At 43.5% G+C, this 22,064-nt stretch overlaps 1 protein-coding gene across 1 annotated transcript in view; it reads left to right on the forward strand.

Moving 5' to 3' along the window:
* Nucleotides 1–14,944, forward strand: part of PCYT1B (phosphate cytidylyltransferase 1B, choline) — a 125,130-nt gene extending 110,186 nt beyond the window's left edge. The window contains exon 8 of the mRNA XM_024746624.1: nt 14,003–14,944. Within this exon, the coding sequence (XP_024602392.1) occupies nt 14,003–14,215 (213 nt within the window). The 3' untranslated portion in view covers nt 14,216–14,944. The remainder of the gene's footprint in view (nt 1–14,002) is intronic.
* Nucleotides 14,945–22,064: the final 7,120 nt, after the last annotated feature.

A 22,064-nucleotide genomic window follows, 5' to 3' on the forward strand; every position in this document is an offset into this window, starting at 1 on the left:
ATAGTGGCTGTACCAATTCACATTCCCACCAACAGTGCAAGAGTGTTCCCTTTTCTCCACACCCTCTCCAGCATTTATTGTTTCTAGATTTTTTGATGATGGCCATTCTGACTGGTGTGAGATAAAGCAATTTTATTATACTCCAATAAAAATGTTAAGAAAAACAAACTACTGCCTAATCTAACGTCTTACAGATTTACACCAGTGTTTCCTCTAAGATCCTTTTTTTTATGCGCCACCAGGGAAGCCCTAAGATCCACTGAGTTAATTTTTATATGTCTTATGGACTGAGGTTCAAATTTATTCTTTTGGATATGGATATCCATTGTCTATCACCATTTGTTGATAAGGATACTCTTGACATCCTTGTTGAAAATCAATTTACTTTTGATATATGGGTTTATTTCTAAGTGTTGTCATCTTAATAATATTAAATCTTCCAATCCATGAACACAGGATGTCTCTCCATTTACTTAGGTCTTTAGTTTCTTTCAACAATGATTTGCAGTATACAAGTCTTATATTCATTGATTAAATTTACTCATAAATATTTTTTTCTTTTTGTTATTTTAACTGGATTTAAAAAAATTTTTAGATTGTTTATTGCTAATGTATAGAAATACAACTGATTTTCTTCTATATTCTTAAAAAAAAAGTCCTGGAGATGTAATGTGCAGCATGGTAATAGTTAATAATACTCTTGCCTGTTTGAAAGTAGATCTTAAAAGTTCTCATCACAGGGCTTCCCTGGTGGCGTAGTGGTTGAGAGTCCGCCTGCCGATGCAGGGGACACGGGTTTGTGCCCCGGTCCGGGAAGATCCCACATGCCGCCAAGCGGCTGGGCCCGTGAGCCATGGCCGCTGAGCCTGCGCGTCCGGAGCATGTGCCCCACAACGGGAGAGGCCACAACAGTGAGACGCCCGCGTACGGCAAAAAAAAAAAAAAAAAAAGTTCTCAACACAGAAATTGGCAACCATGTATGGTAACAGATTAACAAGACTTATTGTGATCATTTACATATATATATATACACACATACATATATATGTACATATTATGTGTTTTATATATATATATATATGTTGTACACCTGAAACTAATATAACATATGTCAATTATACCTCAAAAAATATATACATGAACATAGACTTTTTTCCTCTATTGTTTACTGCTATATCCTCAGCGTTTAGATTAATCCTCAAACCATACATAGTGTGCTGTTGGTAAATGTTTGTTGAAGCAATGAATCTTTTGTGAGCTTTCAGATTCTCCATGCCAGGAAAACCCTCCATAATATTTTATGAGAGACAAAATGTTTCTTTTCAACACCATCTTAGAAATACTTCAGCCATGCTAGCAGAAAAACAAACCCATCATATGTATATGCGTACACATGTACATATACATACATATACAGTTATTTATGCATACCTCATTTTGTTTATCCATTCATCCATCGATAGACATTTAGAGTGTTTCCACTTTTTGGCTATGAACATTACTATACAAGTATCTATTTAAGTCTCTGCTTTCAAGTCTTTTTGGGTATATACCCAGAAGTAGAATTGTTAAACCATATGATAATGCTTTTTAATTTTTTTGAGGAACTGCCATACTGTTTTCCATAGTGGCTGCACCAGTTTACATTCCCTTGGCAACGCACGGAAGTTCTAATTTCTCCAGCACTTGTTGTTTTCTGTTTGTTCCTTATAATAGCCATTTTCATGGCATTGCTAAGTTTTAAGACTTAATTTTGAGAAAGGAAATATAAAATGCAGTTCGTGGATCTGAACTAGATTTCCCACTTGTCTTTTGGACAGTTTGAAAAATTTGTCTTCCAACAAATATTCAATAAAACATGAGTAAACATGAAAAGCTTCCTACTATGAAAGTTATGGAGAGCTGGTCATGAGCAGGGGCTCACTTCCTAGCTGGGTAGCCTTGAGCAAGTTCATTTACCTCTCAGCCACTTCCTAGGGTTGTTGGGAGGATTAAATTTTCTCATCCTTTAAAGCCCTTTATAACAGTGCTGGGTACCCAGGGCACGTGTCGGGCACTGTTTCAGGGTGAGTTGTTGCTTACTGATTTGCACAGAACTGAAACTCTCCATGAGTTCCATCTTGAATATCAGGAGGTCCAAACCATCTGTAACTAGGATATTTTTTATTTCCTTTTCGGTGGTGCCAGAATATATCTGAAACGCTGAAACCTTTAAATGCATGTGTCAAGACATTTACTGCCTTACTAGATATTAAGAACTTTTTTTTTTAAAAGGGAAAACATTGCAGGAGGGGAGGGGAAATAGAAATTTATTTTCATGTGGACAGGACTATAAATGGGATTATTTTCTTGGGAGAAAACTTTATAAATGGAAACCTCTTAATACAGCAAAGACTGAATTTAAATTCAGTCTTGTCTCTTTGAAAATGCCATGCCACGGTCTTCATTATTTGTTATATTTCTAAAGTGCTTTTCTTCCCAGGAAGCTCATTACAAACTGTCTCCTGACCTGATTCAGTTCAGCTCCTTCACAGGGGAACCACCCTTCAAAATGTACCAGAAACAGATCAGAGAGCTTGCAAATCAAGACCCATAGCTGTTTTGCCTGGATACTGCATTTTATGAAGTGTGACACCACTGTTTATCATTAAGGGTTCAAATGATTTCATCCCCTTAGGCAGAATATTCAGTTATGAGCTTGAGTCAAACTGTAGTTGACAAGTTGGAGATTCCTTAGAAAGTGGGCTTCTAATGGAAATGCTGACAATCCATTAACAGCAGGAGGGCTAGTGGCTGCCACTAAAAATATACTTAAAGATTACAGTAATAAAAACACATATTTTAAAATGCCTGCTAGGGGCTTCCCTGGTGGTACAGTGGTTGAGAATCCGCCTGCCTATGCCAGGGACACGAGTTCGAGCCCTGGTCCGGGAAGATCCCACATGCCGAGGAGCAACTAAGCCCATGCACCACAACTACTGAGCCTGCTTTCTAGAGCCCGCGAGCCACAACTACTGACCCATGTGCCACAACTACTGAAGCCCACACGCCTAGAGCCCGTGCTCCACAACATGAGAAGCCACCACAATGAGAAGCCCACGCACCGCAACGAAGAGCAGCCCCTGCTCGCCGCAACTAGAGAAAGCCCGCGCGCAGCAACGAAGACCAACGCAGCCAAAAATAAATTAAAAAAAATTTAAAAACAGAAATGCCTGTTAGAAGTTCAAGGATATTTTTTTCATGTTGCCGTTAATAATAGGCCACCCTATCCTTTTGGCATTTGATTTTGTCTCATAAATGGGCTTAATCTAAATTAATGCTGTTGTACTACAGCATTTGTTTCTGTTTGATTTTGAGGGGTTTGGATGTCTTCTGGCAGAATTATCAGTGCCTTTAATGGAAGATGAATAATCGGTGTATTCATAGAATTATGGAGTTTTAAATCTGGAAAGGATCTCAGTGATCAGCAAGTCATCTCTCTTGTATCTGCTAGAGGAGATTTGAGCTCCTGAAAAGTAACGGGCTACAACTTAAAAAGGGAAAATGACTGCGGGGGAATTGATGTTGTGCCTGAGGCCTTAATAGTTTCTTACCTGTGACATTATTGCAATGCCCTTTGGCCTAATCTCCTTGCCTCAATTATCTTTCTTTCTTCCTACCGTATCTTTTTTTTGATGGTAAAAATAGGGTGTTCATTGTAGAACTATTAGAAAGTAAAGAAAATAATAAAAGAAACTAAGAATCACCTCTAGCCTCATCACCCAGAGTAGTCACTGCTAATATTTGGCAGGTATTGCCCCCATCTTTTTTCCATCTACATGTATATATTTCCTTGCTACATGTATATATTTTTCTATTCTAAAATCATTTTTACTTTGCAATAGCTCATGAACATTTTCTCACATTACTGAATATTCTTTAAGGACTTGATTTTCATCAGCTGCTTAGTGTATAATCTCAGAGTTGTGCAAGATCTCTCTAACCTGTTTAGGGAGTTTGACGTTTTGTCTGTTGACACTGCAATGAATGTCCATGTACACAAATTTACATCTCTGACCGTCTCCTCAGGAAAAAAAGTTTTTGTGCCTATTTGCCCAATTACCCCTCTGAACGGCACTACTATTTTACCCTTCCACCAGCAGTAACAGGAGTGTAGTCTTTTTCCTGAGCCCTCACCAACACTGGCCATTACCAATTAAAAAAAAAATCTTGGCGGAGTGACATCAAGATGGCAACATAGGTCATTCCTGACTTTGTTCTCCCTCACAAGAGAACTATTCACAGAGAAGACACCACTGAGAGAATCCTAGAACACTTGGGTGAGGCTGAAGCACGCCCTGCACCACAGAGACCAAGACAGGTGGCATTAGAAGGGTAAGAGGAGCCGCTATGTGCTCACCGTACTGCCCCTCCCCTAGGCCGGCATGGCACCGTGGAGAAATCTCCCCCGAGCCTCTGGTTCCTCCAGTGGCGAAAGAGGCCCAGATGGACATCCAGCTCTCCCAGCACTGTGGGTTCTTTCTTGCGAGACCATCTCTGGTCTTACCCCATGGTGACTGCAGAGGAATCTGAAGGACTTGACCACTGAGAATCTCATCATGCCACAACCAGCACTCTGATCTTGGCGGACCAAGTTCCTATGTGCAGTGCCCAAGTAGTAGCCCCAGCCAGCCACTTTGTCCATCTGCAGAGTCGAGTCATTGGCACCATCTGACCTGGGAACTCAGTGGAGTCCGAGTCTGTCTGATTTGGGTCCTCAAACAAAGATTTTTGGCCCTGGAGCCCGGTCTGTCCCCATGCATGCAGGGGAGCTGAGTTTTAACCCCCACTGACTGCTGAGTGAAGCTCCCAGCCCCACCCAACTAGAAAGCCTTGCCAGAACACCTGGGAAGCTGCATAGCCCAGCAATACTTGAGCACAGAGTCTGGCAGGCAGAGCTCACAGACGGCAGAGCAAAGCCAGTGGCTGTGTTCAGCTACGGAACTTAGGGTGCAGGTCAGCTTGAATCAAGACCACCAACAAAGAGCCTTTCTGGCCTTGGAATTAGTTCTCCCACCGTGCCCAGGAAGGGAACCTAATTCACAGCCCCACTCGTTGCTGAATACGCCTTGCGGCCCAGCCCACCCGACCACAGAATCTAACTAGAGCACACGGGAAGCTGCCTAGCTCATCCAACAACCCTGTGTACAGTGGCACTTGAACAGAGAGCAAAACTGGTTTCCCTGTCTGGCCAGGGAATTCAGTACACACTCTTGCCTGACTCAGGTCCCCAAACAACAAGCCGTACAGGCCCTGGAGCCTATTCTGCTGACCTACCAGGGAAGAGAGGGTGATTCATGGCCTCACCTACCGGTGAGTATAGTACCCAGTCATGACCATCTAGTTATCCTGACCAGAAAACCCAGGAAGCTGTGGAGCCCAAGCTACAGCCTCACTTGTGCAGGGAACCAAATCAGCAGTCCTATCCAACTGTTCTCAGGCAGCAGCAAGCCCTCCCTGCCCCGTCACCTCAGAACTTGGGCAGTGGCCTCACCCCAAAATAAACCCTGATAGCAAACCATTCCTGCCCAAGGATGTTACCAGCAAACACATCCAGAAACCCAAAGTGAGCTGACTGTCTCTCTCTGCCGAAGTACACATGTAAAGTCTGGAAGAGAAGACCACTTACTCAAATGTGCATATACCAATGTAAGAAATCAAGGATCATGAAAAATATGGTTAATATGACAGCAAAGGAAACTAATAAAGCTCCACCTACTGACCCTAAATAAACGGACATCTCTGAACTTTCAGACAAAGAATTCAGAATAATCCTCCTAAAGAAGTTTAGTGAACTACAAGCACACAGAGACAACACAATTAGGAAAACCATACATGAACAAAATGAGAAACTCAAAGAAATAGGAACCATCAAAAAAAAAAAAAAAAAAGAGCTGAAAAGTACGATGACTGAAGAACTCAACAATGAGCTTCAAAAGCAGACTCTACCAGGCACAAGAAACCTAGAAGTCAAGAAACTATCCAGTCAGGAGGAAAAAGAAAAGAACAATGAAGAAGAGTGAATAAAATCTATGGGAATTACAGGACACAATCAAAAGAAACAGTATGTGCATTATGGGAATTCCAGAAGGAGAAGATAAAGAGACAAAGTGTATTATTTAAATCAATAATGGCTGAAAACTTCCCATAACTTGGGAGAGAAAGGGACATCCAGATCCATAAGGCACAAAGGACACCAAATAGGTTAAAACCTGAGTAGGGCTACACTGAGATTATAATTAAATTGTCAAAAGTCAAAGACAAAGAATTTTGAAAGCAGCAAGAGAAAAGAGAAATTACAAACACTGGAACCCTCATAAGACTTCTGGTAGATTTCTCAACAGAAACGTCTGATGTCAGGAGAGAATGGAACGGTATATTCAAATTTTTGAAAAAAACCATCAACCAAGAATTCTATGCCTGGCAAAGCTATCCTTCAGAAATGAAGGAGAGATAAAGGTATTCCTGAAGAAACAAAACCTGAGGGAGTTTATCACCACTAGATCTGCCTTACAAGAAAGGCTAAAGGGAGTTCTTTGAGTAAAAGGACACTAAATAACATCATAAAACATAAGAAGGTAGCATAAAACTCACTGGTAATGGTAATTATATAGTCAAAGTTAGATTCTATAATGTAACAGCGGTACATAATTCACATAACTGTACGTTAAAGGTTAGAAAACAGGACTTCCCTGCTGGTGCAGTGGTTGAGAATCCGCCTGCCAATGCAGGGGACACGGGTTTGATCCCTGGTCTGGGAAGATCCCACATGCCTGTGCACCAAACTATAGAGCCTGTACTCTAGCGACTGTGAGCCACAACTACTGAGGCCGTGTGTCACAGCTACTGAGGCCCGCATGCCTAGAGCCCCTGCTCTGCAACGAGAAGCCACTGCAATGAGAAGCCTGCACACCACAACAAAGAGTAGACCCCAGTCGCCACAACTAGAGAAAGCCTGCACACAGCAATGAAGACCCAATGAAGCCATAAATAAATAAATAAATAATACTTTAAAAAGTTAGAAAACATAGTAAAAATAACCATGACTACAATAATTTGATATTGGTTACACAATATTTAATAATATATCAACTGTCCAGCAACAATAACCTAAAATGTGAGGGAGAGGACAAGCAAAAGTAAAGTTTAGGAAGTCTATTGAACTTAAGTCATTATCAGTTTAAAATAGTGTGTTATTATTTTAACATAGTCTATGTAAGCCTCATGGTAATGATAAGGCAAAAACCTGTAGTATTTACACAAAAGAACATGATAAAGTTGTCAAAGCATACTGATACCAAAAGACATCAAAACACACACAAAAAACACAGCAAAATATGAAACAAGGAACAGAGGCACTACAAAACAGCCAGAAAACAATTAACACAATGGCAATAATAAGTCCTTCCCTATCAATAATTACTTTTAACATAAATGGACTAGATTCTGCAATCAAAAGATACAGAATGGCTAAATGGTTAAAAAAAAAACAAGATCCGACAATATGTTGCCCACGAGAGGTTCACTTTAACCTTAAAGACACACACAGACTGAAAATAAAGGAGTGGAGCTCAATATTAAAAAAACAAACAACCCAATCCAAAAATGGGCAGAAGACCTAAATAGACATTTCTCCAAAGAAGACATACGGATGGCCAAGAAGCACATGAAAAGCTGCTCAACATCACTAATTATTAGAGAACCGCAAATCAAAACTACAATGAGATATCACCTCACACCAGTTAGAATGGGCATCATCAGAAAATCTACAAGCAATAAATGCTAGAGAGGGTGTGGAGAAAAGGGAACCCTCTTGCACTGTTGATGGGAATGTAAATTGATCTAGCCAATATGGACAACAGTATGGACGTTCCTTAAAAAACTGAAAATAGAATTACATATGACCCAGCAATCCCACTACTGGGCATATACCCAGAGAAAACCATAATTCAAAACGACACATGCACCCCAATGTTCATTGCAGCACTATTTACAATAGCCATGTCATGGAAGCAGTCTAAGTGCCCATCGACAGACGTAATGGATAAAGAAGATGTGGTACATATATACCATGGAATATTACTCAGCTATAAAAAGGAAAGAAATTGGGTCATTTGTAGAGACGTGGATGGATCTGGAGACGGTCATACAGAGTGAAGTCAGTCAGAAAGAGAAAAACAAATATCGTATATTAACGCATATATGTGGAACCTAGAAAAATGGTACAGATGAACCGGTCTGCAGGGCAGAAATAGAGACACAGATGTGGAGAACAAATGTAGGGACACCAAGAGGGGAAAGTGGCGGGGGGGTGGTGGTGGTGGGATGAACTGGGAGATTGGGATTGACATGTATACACTAATATGTATAAAATAGATAACTAATAAGAACCTGCTGTATAAAAAAATTAAATTAAATTTAAAAATTAAAAAATAAATAAAATTTTAAAAAACAAACAGAAAAAAAAGAAAGGGGTGGAAAAAGATAATCCAAGCAAATGGTATGTTTTAAGAAGTCAGGGGTAGGTGTACTTACATGAGACAAAATAGACTTTATAGTAAAAATAGTACAAAGAGACAAAGAATGTCAACATATAATGATAAAGGGGTCAATCCATCAAGAAGATATAATAATTGTAGATATTTATGCATCCAATGTTGGAGCACCCAAATATATAAAGCAGACCTAAATTGAGAAACAGCAATACAATAATAGTTGGCTACTTTAATACCCCACTCTCAACAATGGATAGATCATCCACACAGGGAATCAATAAAGAAACAGTGGATATGAACAATGCAATAGATCAACTGAACCTAAGAGACATATACAGGATATTCTATCCAATAACAGCCGAACATACACTCCTAAGTGCTTATGGAACATTTTTTAGAATAGACCATATGTTAGGCCACAAAACAAGTCTAAGCAAATTTAAGAATATTGAAATCATACCAAGTATCTTCTCTGACCACAATGGTATGAAACTAGAAATCAGTAACAGGAAGAAAACTAGAAAATTCACAAATACATGGAAATTAAATAATATTCTCCTGACCCATCGAAGAAGAAATGAAAGGGGAAATAATTTATCTTGAGACAAATGAAAAATGGAAATACTACATACCAAAACTTATGGCATGCACCAAAAGCAATTCAAAGAGGGAAGTTCATAGCAATAAATGCCTACATTAAGAAATAAGAAAAGTCTCAAATAACGTAACTCTATACCTTAAGGAACCAGAAAGAGCAGAACAAACTGAGCCCAAAGTTAGCAGAAGGAAGGAAATAAAGATTGGAGCAGAAACAAATGAGATAGAGAATAGGAAGACAATAGAAAAGGTTAACAACACTTTAACAAAACTAAGAGTTAGTCCTTGGAAAAGATAAACAAGGTTGTCAGACCTTTAGCTAGACTCACCAAGAAACAAAGAGAGAGGACTCAAATCAACAAAATTATAAATGAAAAGGGAGACATTACCACTGATACCACAGAAATACAAAGGATTATAAGAGGCTACTATGAACAATTTATACACCAACAAACTGGACAAAATAGAATAAATGGACACATTTTTAGAAACATACAACCTAACAAGACTGAATCAGGAAGAAAGAGAAAATCTGGACAGACCAATTAGTATTAAGGAGATTGAATCATTAATCAAAAATCTCCCAATGAAGAAAAGCCCAGGACCAGATGGCTTCACTGGTGAATTTTAGCAAGCATTTGAAGAAGAATTAATGCCAATCCTTCTCAAACTCTTCCGAAAATACTGAGGTGGGAAACTCCCAAACTCGTTTTACAAGGTCAGCATTACCCTCATACCAAAGCCAGAAAAGGACACTCTCAGAAAAGAAAACCATAGGCCAATATCCCTTAAGAATATAGATACAAAAATTCTCAGTAAAATACTAGCAAACTGAATTCAGCAGCACATTAAAAAGATCTTTCGCCATGACCAAGTGGGATTTATCCCCGAGATGCAAGGATAGTTCAGACACAAATCCATCAATGTGATGCATCAATTAATAGAATGAAAGGAAAAAAATCGTATGATCATCCCTATAGATGCTGAAAAAGCATTTGACAAAATTTAACAACTATTTATGACAGTTGTTAAAAACTACAAACTAGGTATAGAAGGAATATACCACAACATAATAAAGGCCATATATGACAGTCCCACAGCTAACATCATACTCAATTGTGAAAGGTTAAAAACTTGTCCTCTAAAATCAGGAACAAGGCAAGGCTGCCCACTCTCACCACTCCTGTTCAACATAGTACTCAAAGTCCTAGCCAGAGCAATCAGGCAAGAAAAAGATATAAAAGGCATTAGGATTGGAAAGGAAGAAGTAAAATAGTCTCTATTTGCATATGACATGATTTTATATGTAGAAAATTCTAAAGACTCCATCAGTAAACTGCTAGATCTAATCAATTCAGTAAAGTTGCAGGATACAAAATTAACATACAAAATCAGTAGCATTTCTGTACACTGATAATGAATTATATGGAAAAGAGACTTAAATTATCCCATTTACAGTAGCATCAAAAAGAACAGAATACTGGAGCTTCCCTGGTGGTGCAGTGGTTGAGAGTCCGCCTGCCGATGCAGGGGACGTGGGTTCGTGCCCCGGTCTGGGAAGATCCCACGTGCCGCAGAGCGGCTGGGCCCGTGAGCCATGGCCGCTGAGCCTGCGTGTCCGGAGCCTGTGCTCCACAGCGGGAGAGGCCACAACAGTGAGAGGCCCGTGTGCCACACACACACAATAAAGTATACTTAATTTAACCAAGGAGGTGAAAGATCTCTGCACTGAAAGCTACAAGACACTGAAGAAAGAAATCCAAGAAGACACTAATAACTGGAAAGATATCCCATGCTCATGGATTGAGAGGATTGTTAAAATGTCCATACTATCCCAAGTCATCTATAGATTCAATGCAATTCCCATCAAGATTCTAATGGCATTTTTTTTCAGAAATAGAAAAAAAGTCCTAAAATTTATATGGAAGCACAAAAGACCCTGTGTGGACAGCCAAAACAATCTTGAGAAAGAAGAACAAAGTGGGAGGCATCACACTTCTTGCTTTCAAACTATACTATAAAGCTGTAGTAATCAAAACAGCATGACAGGGCTTCCCTGGTGGTGCAGTGTTCGAGAGTCCGCCCGCTGATGCAGGGGACACGGGTTCTTGCCCCGGTCTGGGAAGATCCCACATGCCGCGAAGCGGCTGGGCCCGTGAGCCATGGCCACTGAGCCTGCGCGTCCAGAGCCTGTGCTCCGCAATGGGAGAGGCCACAACAGTGAGAGGCCCGATACTGCAAAAAACAAAAACAAAAAAAAACACAAAAAACAGCATGACAGTGGCATAATAACAGACACATAGACCAACAAAACAGAATTGAGATCCCAGGAGTAAACCCATGCAAGGGAGCCAAAAATACTCACTAGAGAAAAGACAGTATCTTCAATAAATGGTGCTAGAAAATTGGACATTTACATGGAAAAGAATTAAAGTAGACCCCTATCTTACACCACCCACGAAAACTGACTTGAAATAGATTAAGGATTTCAATGTGAGATCACAATCCATAAAATTCCCAGTAGAAAACATCAGAGCAAAACTCCTTGACATGGGTCTTGGCAATGATTTTTTGGATATGACACCTAAGGCACAAGCAACAAAATAAATGAGACTACATCAAACTGAAAAATTTTGCATGGCAAAAGAAACCACCTACAAAATTAAAAGGCAGCCTACGGAAAGGGAAAAAATATTTACAAACCATGTATCTGTTAAGGAATTAACATCCAAAATATATAAAGATCTCATAGAGTTGAGTAGCAAAAAAGCCAAGTAATCCAATTTAAAAATGGGCAAAGGACCTGAAAAGACATTTTTCCAAAGAAGATATACCAATGGTTAACAAGTACATGAAAAGATGTTCAACATCACTAAATCAATAGGGAAATGCAGATCGAAACCACAATGAGATATTATCTCACACCTGTTAGAGTGTGAGCAATAAAAAGACAAGAGAACAAATGCTGGCAAGTATGTAGAGAAAAGGGAATGCTTGTGCACTGTTGGTGGGACTGTCAACTGGTACAACCAATATGGAAACATTATGAAGGTTCCTCAAAAAATTCAAAATATGATCCAGAATTTCCACTTGTGGGAATACAGTTGACCCTTGAACAGGTTTGAACTGCATGGGTCCACTTATACTTGGATTGTTTTCAGTATTAAATACTAAGGTACTACATGATCTACAGTTGGTTGAATCCACAGACATAGAACTGTGAACGCCGAGGGCCCAACTCCAATGTTTTACACCGATTTTTCGACAGCAGAGGGTCAGCATCCATAACCCCCCCATTGTTCAAGGGTCAACTATTATATCTGAAGGAAATGAAAACACTGTGTTGAAGAGATAACTGCACCCGTGTTCATGGCAGCATTATTGGTAATAGTGAAGACATGGAAACAACCTAAGTGTCTGTCGATGGATGAATGGACAAAGTTGTGGTTTATACACACACACACACACACACACACAATGGATTATTACTCATCCATATAAAAGGAGGAAATCCCACCATTTGTGATAACACGGATGGACCTTGAGGGCATTTTGCCAAGTGAAATAAGTCAGAGAAAGACAAATGCTGTATGATTTCACTGACAGATTGTGTTTACCAGAGGTAGGGAGTATGGGGAGGGGAAATTGCATGAAGGGGATCAAAAGGTACAAATTTCCAGTTATAAGTAAGTACTAGGCATGTAATGTACAACATGATCACCATAGTTAACATTGCTGTATGGTATATATACAGGTTTTGAGAGTACATCCTAAGAGTGTTCATCACAAGGAAAAAATATTTGTATCCATATGAGATGATGGATGTTAACTAACCTTATTGTAGTAATTATTATCTGCTTTTCTGCCCATACCCAAAGGTATTTCTACATCACCAATCTTACCATACCCTTCTCTTGATTAAAATCTTCCAGGGGCTCCTCAGGAGAAATCCATCCTCCTCCTGGTGCCCCAGCCTCAACTGCTGTCACCCTATAGGCACTTGGGGTCCAGTCAGGCCAAGCAGTTATGCTTAGCCCTGTCTACCTAGCACCTTCTGTTTGGAAAGCCAGTCCTCATCCAGCCCCACGGGCTCACCACCCATCTCCACCCCATCTTCCCGCATGTCACTGAAGCCCCAGCTTCGATATGACCACCAACTTTATCCTTTTCTTCCCCCCATGCCCCTCCTCACCCGGGTAACTCCACTCCAGCCCCCAGGGTCTCCTTGCTTGTCCTGGGACGTGCACTGCATGCTCCCTTCTCGGAGTTCTGTCTGGAACGTGCTTCCCGCCCCCCGATTGCCATTCATGTGGTCCCCTCCTCACCTCTTTCAGGTCTCTGCTCAGACAGCATCTTCTCAGTGAGGCCTTCCCTGAGCACCCTACTGACCTTTGCAGCCCACCTGTCTCCCCGGCCCACACCCCAATCTGCTAACCTCTCTCGTTGTAGTTTTCTCTCAGACAGTAGTTCCATCTGACACACCTCATATATTGTTTATTGTGTGATTCCTCCCTCCTATCCACGAGGATAGGGATTTGTTTTATTTCCTGCTGCACTTCGAAGTACCGAGGACATTGCCATTTGCCTGGCACATCAGATAGCAGTTCGATGTGGAGATGGAGGAAAAGGTGGTAAGAAGGGATGAGTCCCAAGAACCAGCCGGGAGGATAATCTGATGTGGCAGCATCTTCCTGCCCCAGAATCTCACTCAGCCCCTCCCCAGAGATAGTCTGGGGAACACGGGCTGTCATGCGAACCTGCGTTTGTGCGTGCAGGTATTTAGAGCAGCAGCTGTCCTTCCTGCCTTGTTTGTTTCCCTACCACCTCAGAAGGCTCCTTTAACAGACGCCTTCTCTCCCTTCTCTCTCTAGAAGCAGATGTTCCAGGAGAGGAGCAGCCGGATGCTGCAGGCCTTGTCCCCGAAGCAGAGCCCTGTGAGCAGCCCCACCAGGAGCCGGTCCCCTTCACGCTCCCCGTCGCCCACCTTCTCGTGGCTCCCGAACAAAACCTCACCCCCCTCCTCACCCAAAGCCGCCTCAGCCTCCATCAGCAGCATGAGTGAGGGGGATGAAGATGAGAAATAAAGGCTGCTGGGAGAAAACAAGAGCCACGCCACCCAGGCTGGGGGGAGGGCGGGGGCACGGGGGATGCCTGAGTGGTGTGGGAGCTGCAGCTCAGCCAGGAGACCCTGAGCTCTGCTAAGGGAAGGCCTTGAGACCAGCTCTCCGTCAGTCTCCACTCAGCCTAAGACTTGGACTCTGCATGGAGGTTTCCCGCCGGACAACCTATACAAACCTTCTTAGCATCATCTAGAACCACTCTACTTTAACCTTGCTAAGGAAAGATGAGGAGCACCCCGGGAGACTTGCACTGAGTGGGGTGCCTTCTGCTTTGGTCCTTACACTGGCCCCCACCAAGTACACCACCTGTGGAAGCGGCTGTTCCCTCAATCTACTTCCAGCTCCTAAGGGCCCTGCACGTTGCCTCCTACCACCCAAGCTCTGCCAGAATAAAGTTGTTTCCAGTAGAGGTGGCAAAGTGCTTCTGAAATAGTCAAGCTACAGACAAATGCCAACCTTCTCAGTTTAGCCACGAGACCTGATGTTGCAACACATCAGTTCTTTCCAGTTCCAGGAACGTGGCGTCTAGACCAAGCCTTGCTTTAGGCTACGTATATCAAAGGTCACCTAGTGTGAACCTCAACTTCTTATTCCAAGGACAGTTTCGTCAAGGAGAATGCCACCTAAGGCGTCATGTCTCCTGGTTGTACTCTTTCATCATTGGTTTGACTTGTTTTCCAGAAACTACCTTAATCTGTGGGAAATGCAACGAAACAGATCATATATATACATACATATATATATGTATGTGTGTATGTATATGTATATAAAGGAGCCGCTTTGCTTTGGCTCCAAGTTTAGCAGATGGTAGATGTTTCCTGAAGCTTCTCCTTCAAGGATGCTATTATGGAATGGCTTTTCCCATTTCTGACCAGTTAACAGTTTCATAGACCTCAAGTAACGGTTTGATGTACCAAACCACATAGTATACCAATAGGGGGTGCTACCTGCACGTATCTGTTCTATGTATGCTCCCAATACGCCATCCAGGGTGTGTACCGTGTGCAGTATGCATCTATGGTGGCGGCATTTTACATTATCCCCCTCTACTGCTCTCACCCTAATACCCTGCTGAAACCCTTGGTCTTAAGAACTACCTGGTTCCCTTGTGACTTGGGCACTTGGTCAAAAGCTCATCCTGCATTCCCGTAGAAATGTCCCAGCCACGCAATCAGCATGTTGTGTTCACAGCCTCCCGTCATCTTCCTGGGCAGAGGAAGGCTCTGAATAGTTTCGCCGAGCGAGGTGGAAACCTCAGCCGGACCTCAGCATCTGGACGTCCCAGGTAGTCCTGTAATTACCCACCTCCCCGGCCCTAGGTTTCAAATGGGATGAAGACACTAAGTACGCCTGCTGAGTTGTCTGAAGTTACTGTCCCCTAAGCACAGGTAGAAATGAGCAGGTAGAGGCAAGATGTAGAACCGCACTCTTGGGTAGAAGAGGCGTTGCCCGGCTGTCCCAGTAAAGCCAGAGGCCCGACACAGCAACTTGCGGACAGAGCCCGGCATCTCTTGTGACAGAAACTCTCCCTTTCAGAGACCTTGGGAAACAGCCTTCTGGGTGACAAGTGGGGCAACCAGTGAAGGAAGGTGGCATGTCTTTCCCCCTCGTGTTGGGGTTGAACTACCTCCCTACCCACCTGGAGATAAGTGGTGTTTGTTGGGAAGCAAAACCGTGAGGCTAAGCTGGCTGGGAACCCCCTTGTCTGGGCACTTCCTCCCGAACTGTGTCGAGCACTCACGGGGCAGAGAGCTGGTGGGAGCGTGGCGCGTGCGAAGAAAACTTGTCGCCGTCAAGGCCCACAGCACCGCTCTGCTGAGAGGGGCAAAGGCCCCGTTCTTCCACTGTGCCCGTTTGGTCTCTCTCCCGTCATGTACCCAGGGCACACTGGGCATGTATGCCCACCATCTCCTGAGCGGTGACAGGGTGAGGAGGCCCACTGGGGAAGGCAAGGCAGTCAGAACAAGGGAAGAGAAAAGGAGAAAGAGGTACCCGGAGAAAGGCAAGTAGGTTAAAGAAAATCTGCGCACTCAAACCGTTTCAGCGCCTCCCTTTGTAGGGGAAACTCTCTTGGGAAGGCCTTTTATGGGCTTTTGCCACGGCCCAGAGCAGATGAATCCATTTTTACCTGATTCCTGCTCTGGAAAAAGAGCTTGGAATTGATGTATCGGGCAGATTCTAAGTTTGCAGGCCTCGCACACCACACTGACAGGTGCCGCTTATATAACTCATCAGATTCAGTGCCATCCTAGCAGCCAATTATGGGAAATGACCAATGCCTGGGATATCCCAGGGATGGGCCGTAACAACCCACAAGTGGATTCTAGGTCTCACCCTCTGTCCCCCTCCTGACCTGTAACAATACCTCCCCACCCTAAGGCTACGAGATTACTGAGAAGGAATGAGGAGATTCTGCAACCCAGCTTTTGATGCTTCCTGGCCACCAGTTTGTCCCTGCCCCTCCTCTCCTGCTTGGGAGGAGATGGGGCGGCTCTTTGTTTGGGCCGGCCACTCAACAGTAATGGCCAAGAGTGCGTTAAGGCTGGAATGAGAGACGTACAAAGTGTGACGCAAGCTTGCAGAGGTAAGCGGGAATGACAAAAAGCAAGGAAAGGTTCTTTTGCCCTAGACAGGGAAGGAAGCTTCAGACTGAGGGCTGGAGAAGAACAGTTTAGGTCATGGAAGGAGGCAGGTTACATGAAGATGGGCAGGAGGGGGGGCGTACTTCCTTTCCGCTCCCTTACAAGTGTCACTCACTCCCTAACAGGTAAAGGAGCCAGGCTTTCTTTCACAGACACCCAAGGTTAGTGGGTACCTGTGCAGGATGTGGGTTCCCGTCCCCCCCACCCCGTCCAGCTTCCCCATTTCAGCCCTTCTCCATTAGCTGCCACATCTTCCTCCTGGGGACCCTGAAATCAAATGTTCACCAGCTAAAAACACGGGGCAACTGTAATGTCACAGTCACATTGAATGGCCCGTCTCTGGCAAGCCAACTCCCGTGGGCCAGGACTTTACAAAGGCAAAGGAAACCAGCCCCAAGAGGAGTGATCCCAAGACCTAAGTCTGCCTTCTGACCTGCTGTGCGGGGAAGAGACACAGCTGCGGGATGGCCAGCTTGCTCCATGCCTTAGGCTGGAGTTACTGAGAGTCCATCCTTGGAGGGCGGGACGGGAAGAGCATGGATTCGTTCTCTCCATCTTCGGGACTTACCACCCAGGCATGCCCCAGGGAGAGATTGCGAGATGGCGACCTACACTCAGCTGAATCAGATGAACCCGAAGGGAGCAGAGATGTCCCTGTTCCTCAGGCATCCGTTCAGCACTAGTCTTGGCCATCAGATTTGTCCTTTTTTAAAAAAACACAATGAGCTCATGAGGCGTTTGCAACTTTTACTTTCTCTCTAGACTTGAGTTTTTTGTTGTGTCCCTGCAATGTGTCCCGGGACAAAGCCATAAGATCATACATACTTAAGACTATGCTGTACACGTGAGACAAGACGACGACTCGTCTGGGTTAAAGCCCGACCTTACGCCCAAGCATCTGCCCTGGTGCTGAATAACGCGAACTTCCGGAATCAGCCCCACCCCTCCCCAACCCGCTCCTACCCCTGCACATGCCCCTCCCCGCTCCAGACCCACCCCTGCTCGCCAACGGGACACGGCATTGCCAACGTGTTTATAAATAAAGGGATGCAGAATTGCACTTTGCTTACTGTGTTTCTTAAAAGTGTGGTGCTGTGCGTTCCTACTTATGAGCTCTGGCGCAATACGGAAGAGTGCAGGTGCGGCCGCTATCGTGCCTCCGCCCGGCCGGGCCCCAGCCCTTCAGAATGATGGGTCTGCGTGCCGTGCAGCGCGGGGCCAAGCCTGGAGTTGCCAGCTGGCTCACGCCTGACGTGGAAACAACCTAAAGGTCCATCAGCAGAGGAGTGGATGAAGATGTGGTACATATATACAAAGGAGTACTACTCGGCCATAAAAATGTGAAGTAATGCCATTTGCAGCAACATGGATGCAACCAGTGATTATACGAAGTCAGCCAGAAAGACAAATACCATATGATATCACTGATATGTGGAATCTAAACTATGACACAAATGAACCTATCTACTAAACAAACAGACTCATGGACATAGAGAACAGACTTGTGGTTGCCAAGGGGGAAACAAGGTCCTACTGTATAGCATAGGGAACTATAGCCAATCTCCTGGGATAAACCATAATGGAAAAAATACAAAAAGGAATGTATATATGTGTATAACCGAGTCACGTTGCTGTACAGCAGAAATTAGCACAACATTGTAAATCAACTAGACTTCAATTAAAAAAAAAAAGCCTGCTTGGGAGCACTCACCTGAAGGGGAGGTCACGTAGGGAGCCCGGCCAGGACCCTGAGTTGTACGCTCCACTGCCAACTTGCTTTCTGACCTCGGCCAAACCACTTCACTTCTCAGACCTCGGCGTCTGCTTTTGTAAAACGAAGGGGTTGAAGGAAATTGTTTCTGAGGTCTCCTTTGACTGTAAAAGTCTCTGAAATTATGAGGCAGGCTGCGTTGTCCCTAAGCTTCTCCAGCTACGATGCTGTCACTGAGCCACCACGAGGAAGTGCTCACCCGTCACTGGGAAGCTGGAGACGTGGCCTGGGACCTCCACAACCGACAGCACCAGCGCCGCATTCGTGCCCGCAGCCTCCAGCAGGCTTTCGAGCTCCACCCACCCTTCTTATCTAGCTGCCTGGCAGCATACTTTTCACCTGGACTTAAACATTAGGGCGTGGCCATTTCCACCACTTCTCCATCTGTGGGGAAAAGCTCCTTTGGTCAGCTGGAAGCAGATAGGTGGGGGTGGAGGCTCTCAATCAGGATTCCAAATGTCAACAATTAAGGCAGATTGACGTTCTTGGCCTTCCATGAGCATTGTGCTCAGGCCCTCCACTAGCCGAATTTAGGAGCTTCTATTAGCTCCATCTGGAGGGGTTTAGCTCTTTGAACCGACAACAGTTCTAACATCAGCCTAGATTCTAGAAGAAATAGAACCGGGCCTGCAGGCAGCAAGGGAATTCATTTAAAAATTGAATTCCTATCGTTCACAGACCACAGTACTTGGCTTTTGCCATACAGATCAAACACATTCTCGACAGGCTGTATTTAGAGTCACAGTTACAGGTTTCTTCTTCACTTTCCATGATACCTCAGAAATGTTCTCAAGGGAAAAGCAGTTCTAAGGCATAACAAAACTCATGTTTAAGAACTCTGATATTTGCTCCAAAGACAATGAGCCTTTGTTAGCAAACCCCTAGGATTAAAAGGTATGCTATCAAAAATGTTTACACACACACACACACACACACACACACACACACACACACATACACACACACACTCCTCTTGTACTGAAGTCCTCACAGCTTATTGGAGTTGAATGTTCAAGCAACTTCTCCAGGTATTCAGCAGAGGCTATTAGATAAAAAGACTCCTACAGAGATGCTTTTCAGGCAAAGAGGGACAGTTCATTAGCACCAAGTGTATATCCAACTCTTCAAGAAACCGTCAAGTAAAATCCTGAAAATAAAGAACCAGTAAAATCTGAAATATCATTAAGAGCATAAACAGGTGCAAATTGATCTTTACATTAGGCCCTGTACTGCCACAACTTATATTCTAGAAAAAAACCCACCACATTGGTTGAATGTCAGCTGCAGTTGACCACATGTGGGAAACGTGAGGAGAAATGTTCAGAGTAGGGTTGACTTGTCTCCTGTAAGCAATTTTTATTCTCCTTACCTTTGTTATCTTTCTTGGGGGGCAGGGAAAGGAATTAATCTGCCAGGTTACTGTACTCTATTCATCAAAGCTGAGTTCTGATGGAGGGATTAGACATAGCTAAAATATTTGATACATCATCTTCCATTTTAAAAGAATTAATGAATCCATACCTGAAAGAGCTGGGATACTTTACCTCTTCCACGGGGACCTTTTCAACTTCTTATACTTGCAAATGAACTTGTCGCTCTAAAATTTCCAAGTTCAAAGAAAACCTGTCATCTTCTGCCATGCACATGGCAGGACATGACTCATTACGTAGCTTGAGGCGATAACCAGACTTCCTTGTCTGATAATCACGTTCCACTGGACAGATGTTGGCAAGGTGCCATTTACTGCTCTGACCATACAAACTGACATTGACACAACTGAGTCATTGATTCTTTTTCCATTTTTTCCCATATCTGGCACCCAGGGATTAACAATAAAGTAGTTGAAGAGGTGTGTGTGTTAGTTTCCTATGGCTGTAACAAATCCAGTGGCTTAAAACAACACAGTGTGTTATTTTACAGTTCTGGAGGTCAGACGTCCAAAATGGGTCTTACTGGACTAAAATTAAGGTGTTGGCAGGGCTGCATTCCTGTCTGGAGGCTCCAGGGGAGAATCCATTTTCTTGCATTTTCTAGCCTGCATTCCTTAGCTCGTGGCCCCCTTCCATCTTCAAAGCTGGCAATGGCCAGTCCAATCTTTCTCACATCACATCACTATGACACTCCTTCTGCCTCTCTCCTCTACGTATGAGGGCCCTTATGATGACATTGGGCCCACTAGGATAATCCAGGACACGCTCCCTATTTTAAGGTCATCAGCAACTTTAATTCCTTCTCGCCATGTAATAAAACACATTCCCAGGTTCTAAGGACTGGGACGTGAACATCTTTGGGGGGGCCATAATTCTATGACTGAAGACAATGGTCATAAACCCTTGAACCTTTTTCCAGATCCTAACAGAGTTGAGGAGAAGTAATCCTCATGCAGATAGAGAGATTCGTGTTCCTCTTTTTAACATTCCTACATCTACTCGCGATGGACCCCTTAAATGTTTCTCTTGAGTCTTGACATCCACAAGAGAAACATGGGATAGGTACAATGGGAGATGTTGGACCCAAATGAACAGGCTAATTGGTCCATGAGGAAAGGAAGGGTTGGCTCCTCAACTCATGAACATGGAGCCGTGGCTGGTAGAGAAGGAAGTTTAAGAGCTCCCTCCCTCTTCTCTGTACATATCCTCCAATTCATATTTGGCTATACCAAGAAGACAAGAAGTGAAAGGGTAGCTAACCAAAGTCTTTGATCGCTGGACACATTCTTGCTGAAATAAGCCAAGGAATACGGTTTCTGGCTATCAGGCAGCATCTGTTTCCTACCTATGCTCCCCCTGGTTTGTTTTTGGTTTTGTTTTTCTGGTCATTGGAGGTTGACCACAGCCAGTTTAAGCTGGGACTCACTTCCAGCCATCAGGTATCAAGGTATGCCATGCTCCTTTCTAGAGTAACTTATTTTTCCATGGTTGCCTTTGATCTGCATTTTAACTTAAGGTCTCAAATACATTCCTTTCCGAAGCATTCAGTAAACGTTTACGTGAGCTCGTAGGTGCTGGAGATATAAAGACAAAAGAGGACACCATCCCTCCCCCCACCGCAATTTCAGTTCAGTAACTTGACTCTCAATTCTGACCTCTCCTGAGTGGCCCAGCCTCTGGCTTTACTGAGCTCTTGATGAACAGTCCATGTTTCAGACTGTGCCAAAGAGAATTTGACGACCGTTTGACTAACTTCACTTATTTTTTTTTTAACTAATCTCTTTGGGGTAGAGTGCTCTAAATTTCCCAGAGTGCTAAGAAAGATTGCTAATTCCTACTCAGAATAGGGAAAAATAGGAAAAAAAAATAGATTTGTAAAAGTAGATTTTCTATTTATGAGAAACCACTTGTTGAGAATGCTGAACGGGGGAGGCCGGTGACATCACCCCTCAGCTGGCCCATGAACAGGG

Source organism: Neophocaena asiaeorientalis, unplaced genomic scaffold, assembly GCF_003031525.2.
Source record: "Neophocaena asiaeorientalis asiaeorientalis breed wild unplaced genomic scaffold, Neophocaena_asiaeorientalis_V1.1 scaffold20, whole genome shotgun sequence".
NCBI lineage: Eukaryota > Metazoa > Chordata > Mammalia > Artiodactyla > Phocoenidae > Neophocaena > Neophocaena asiaeorientalis.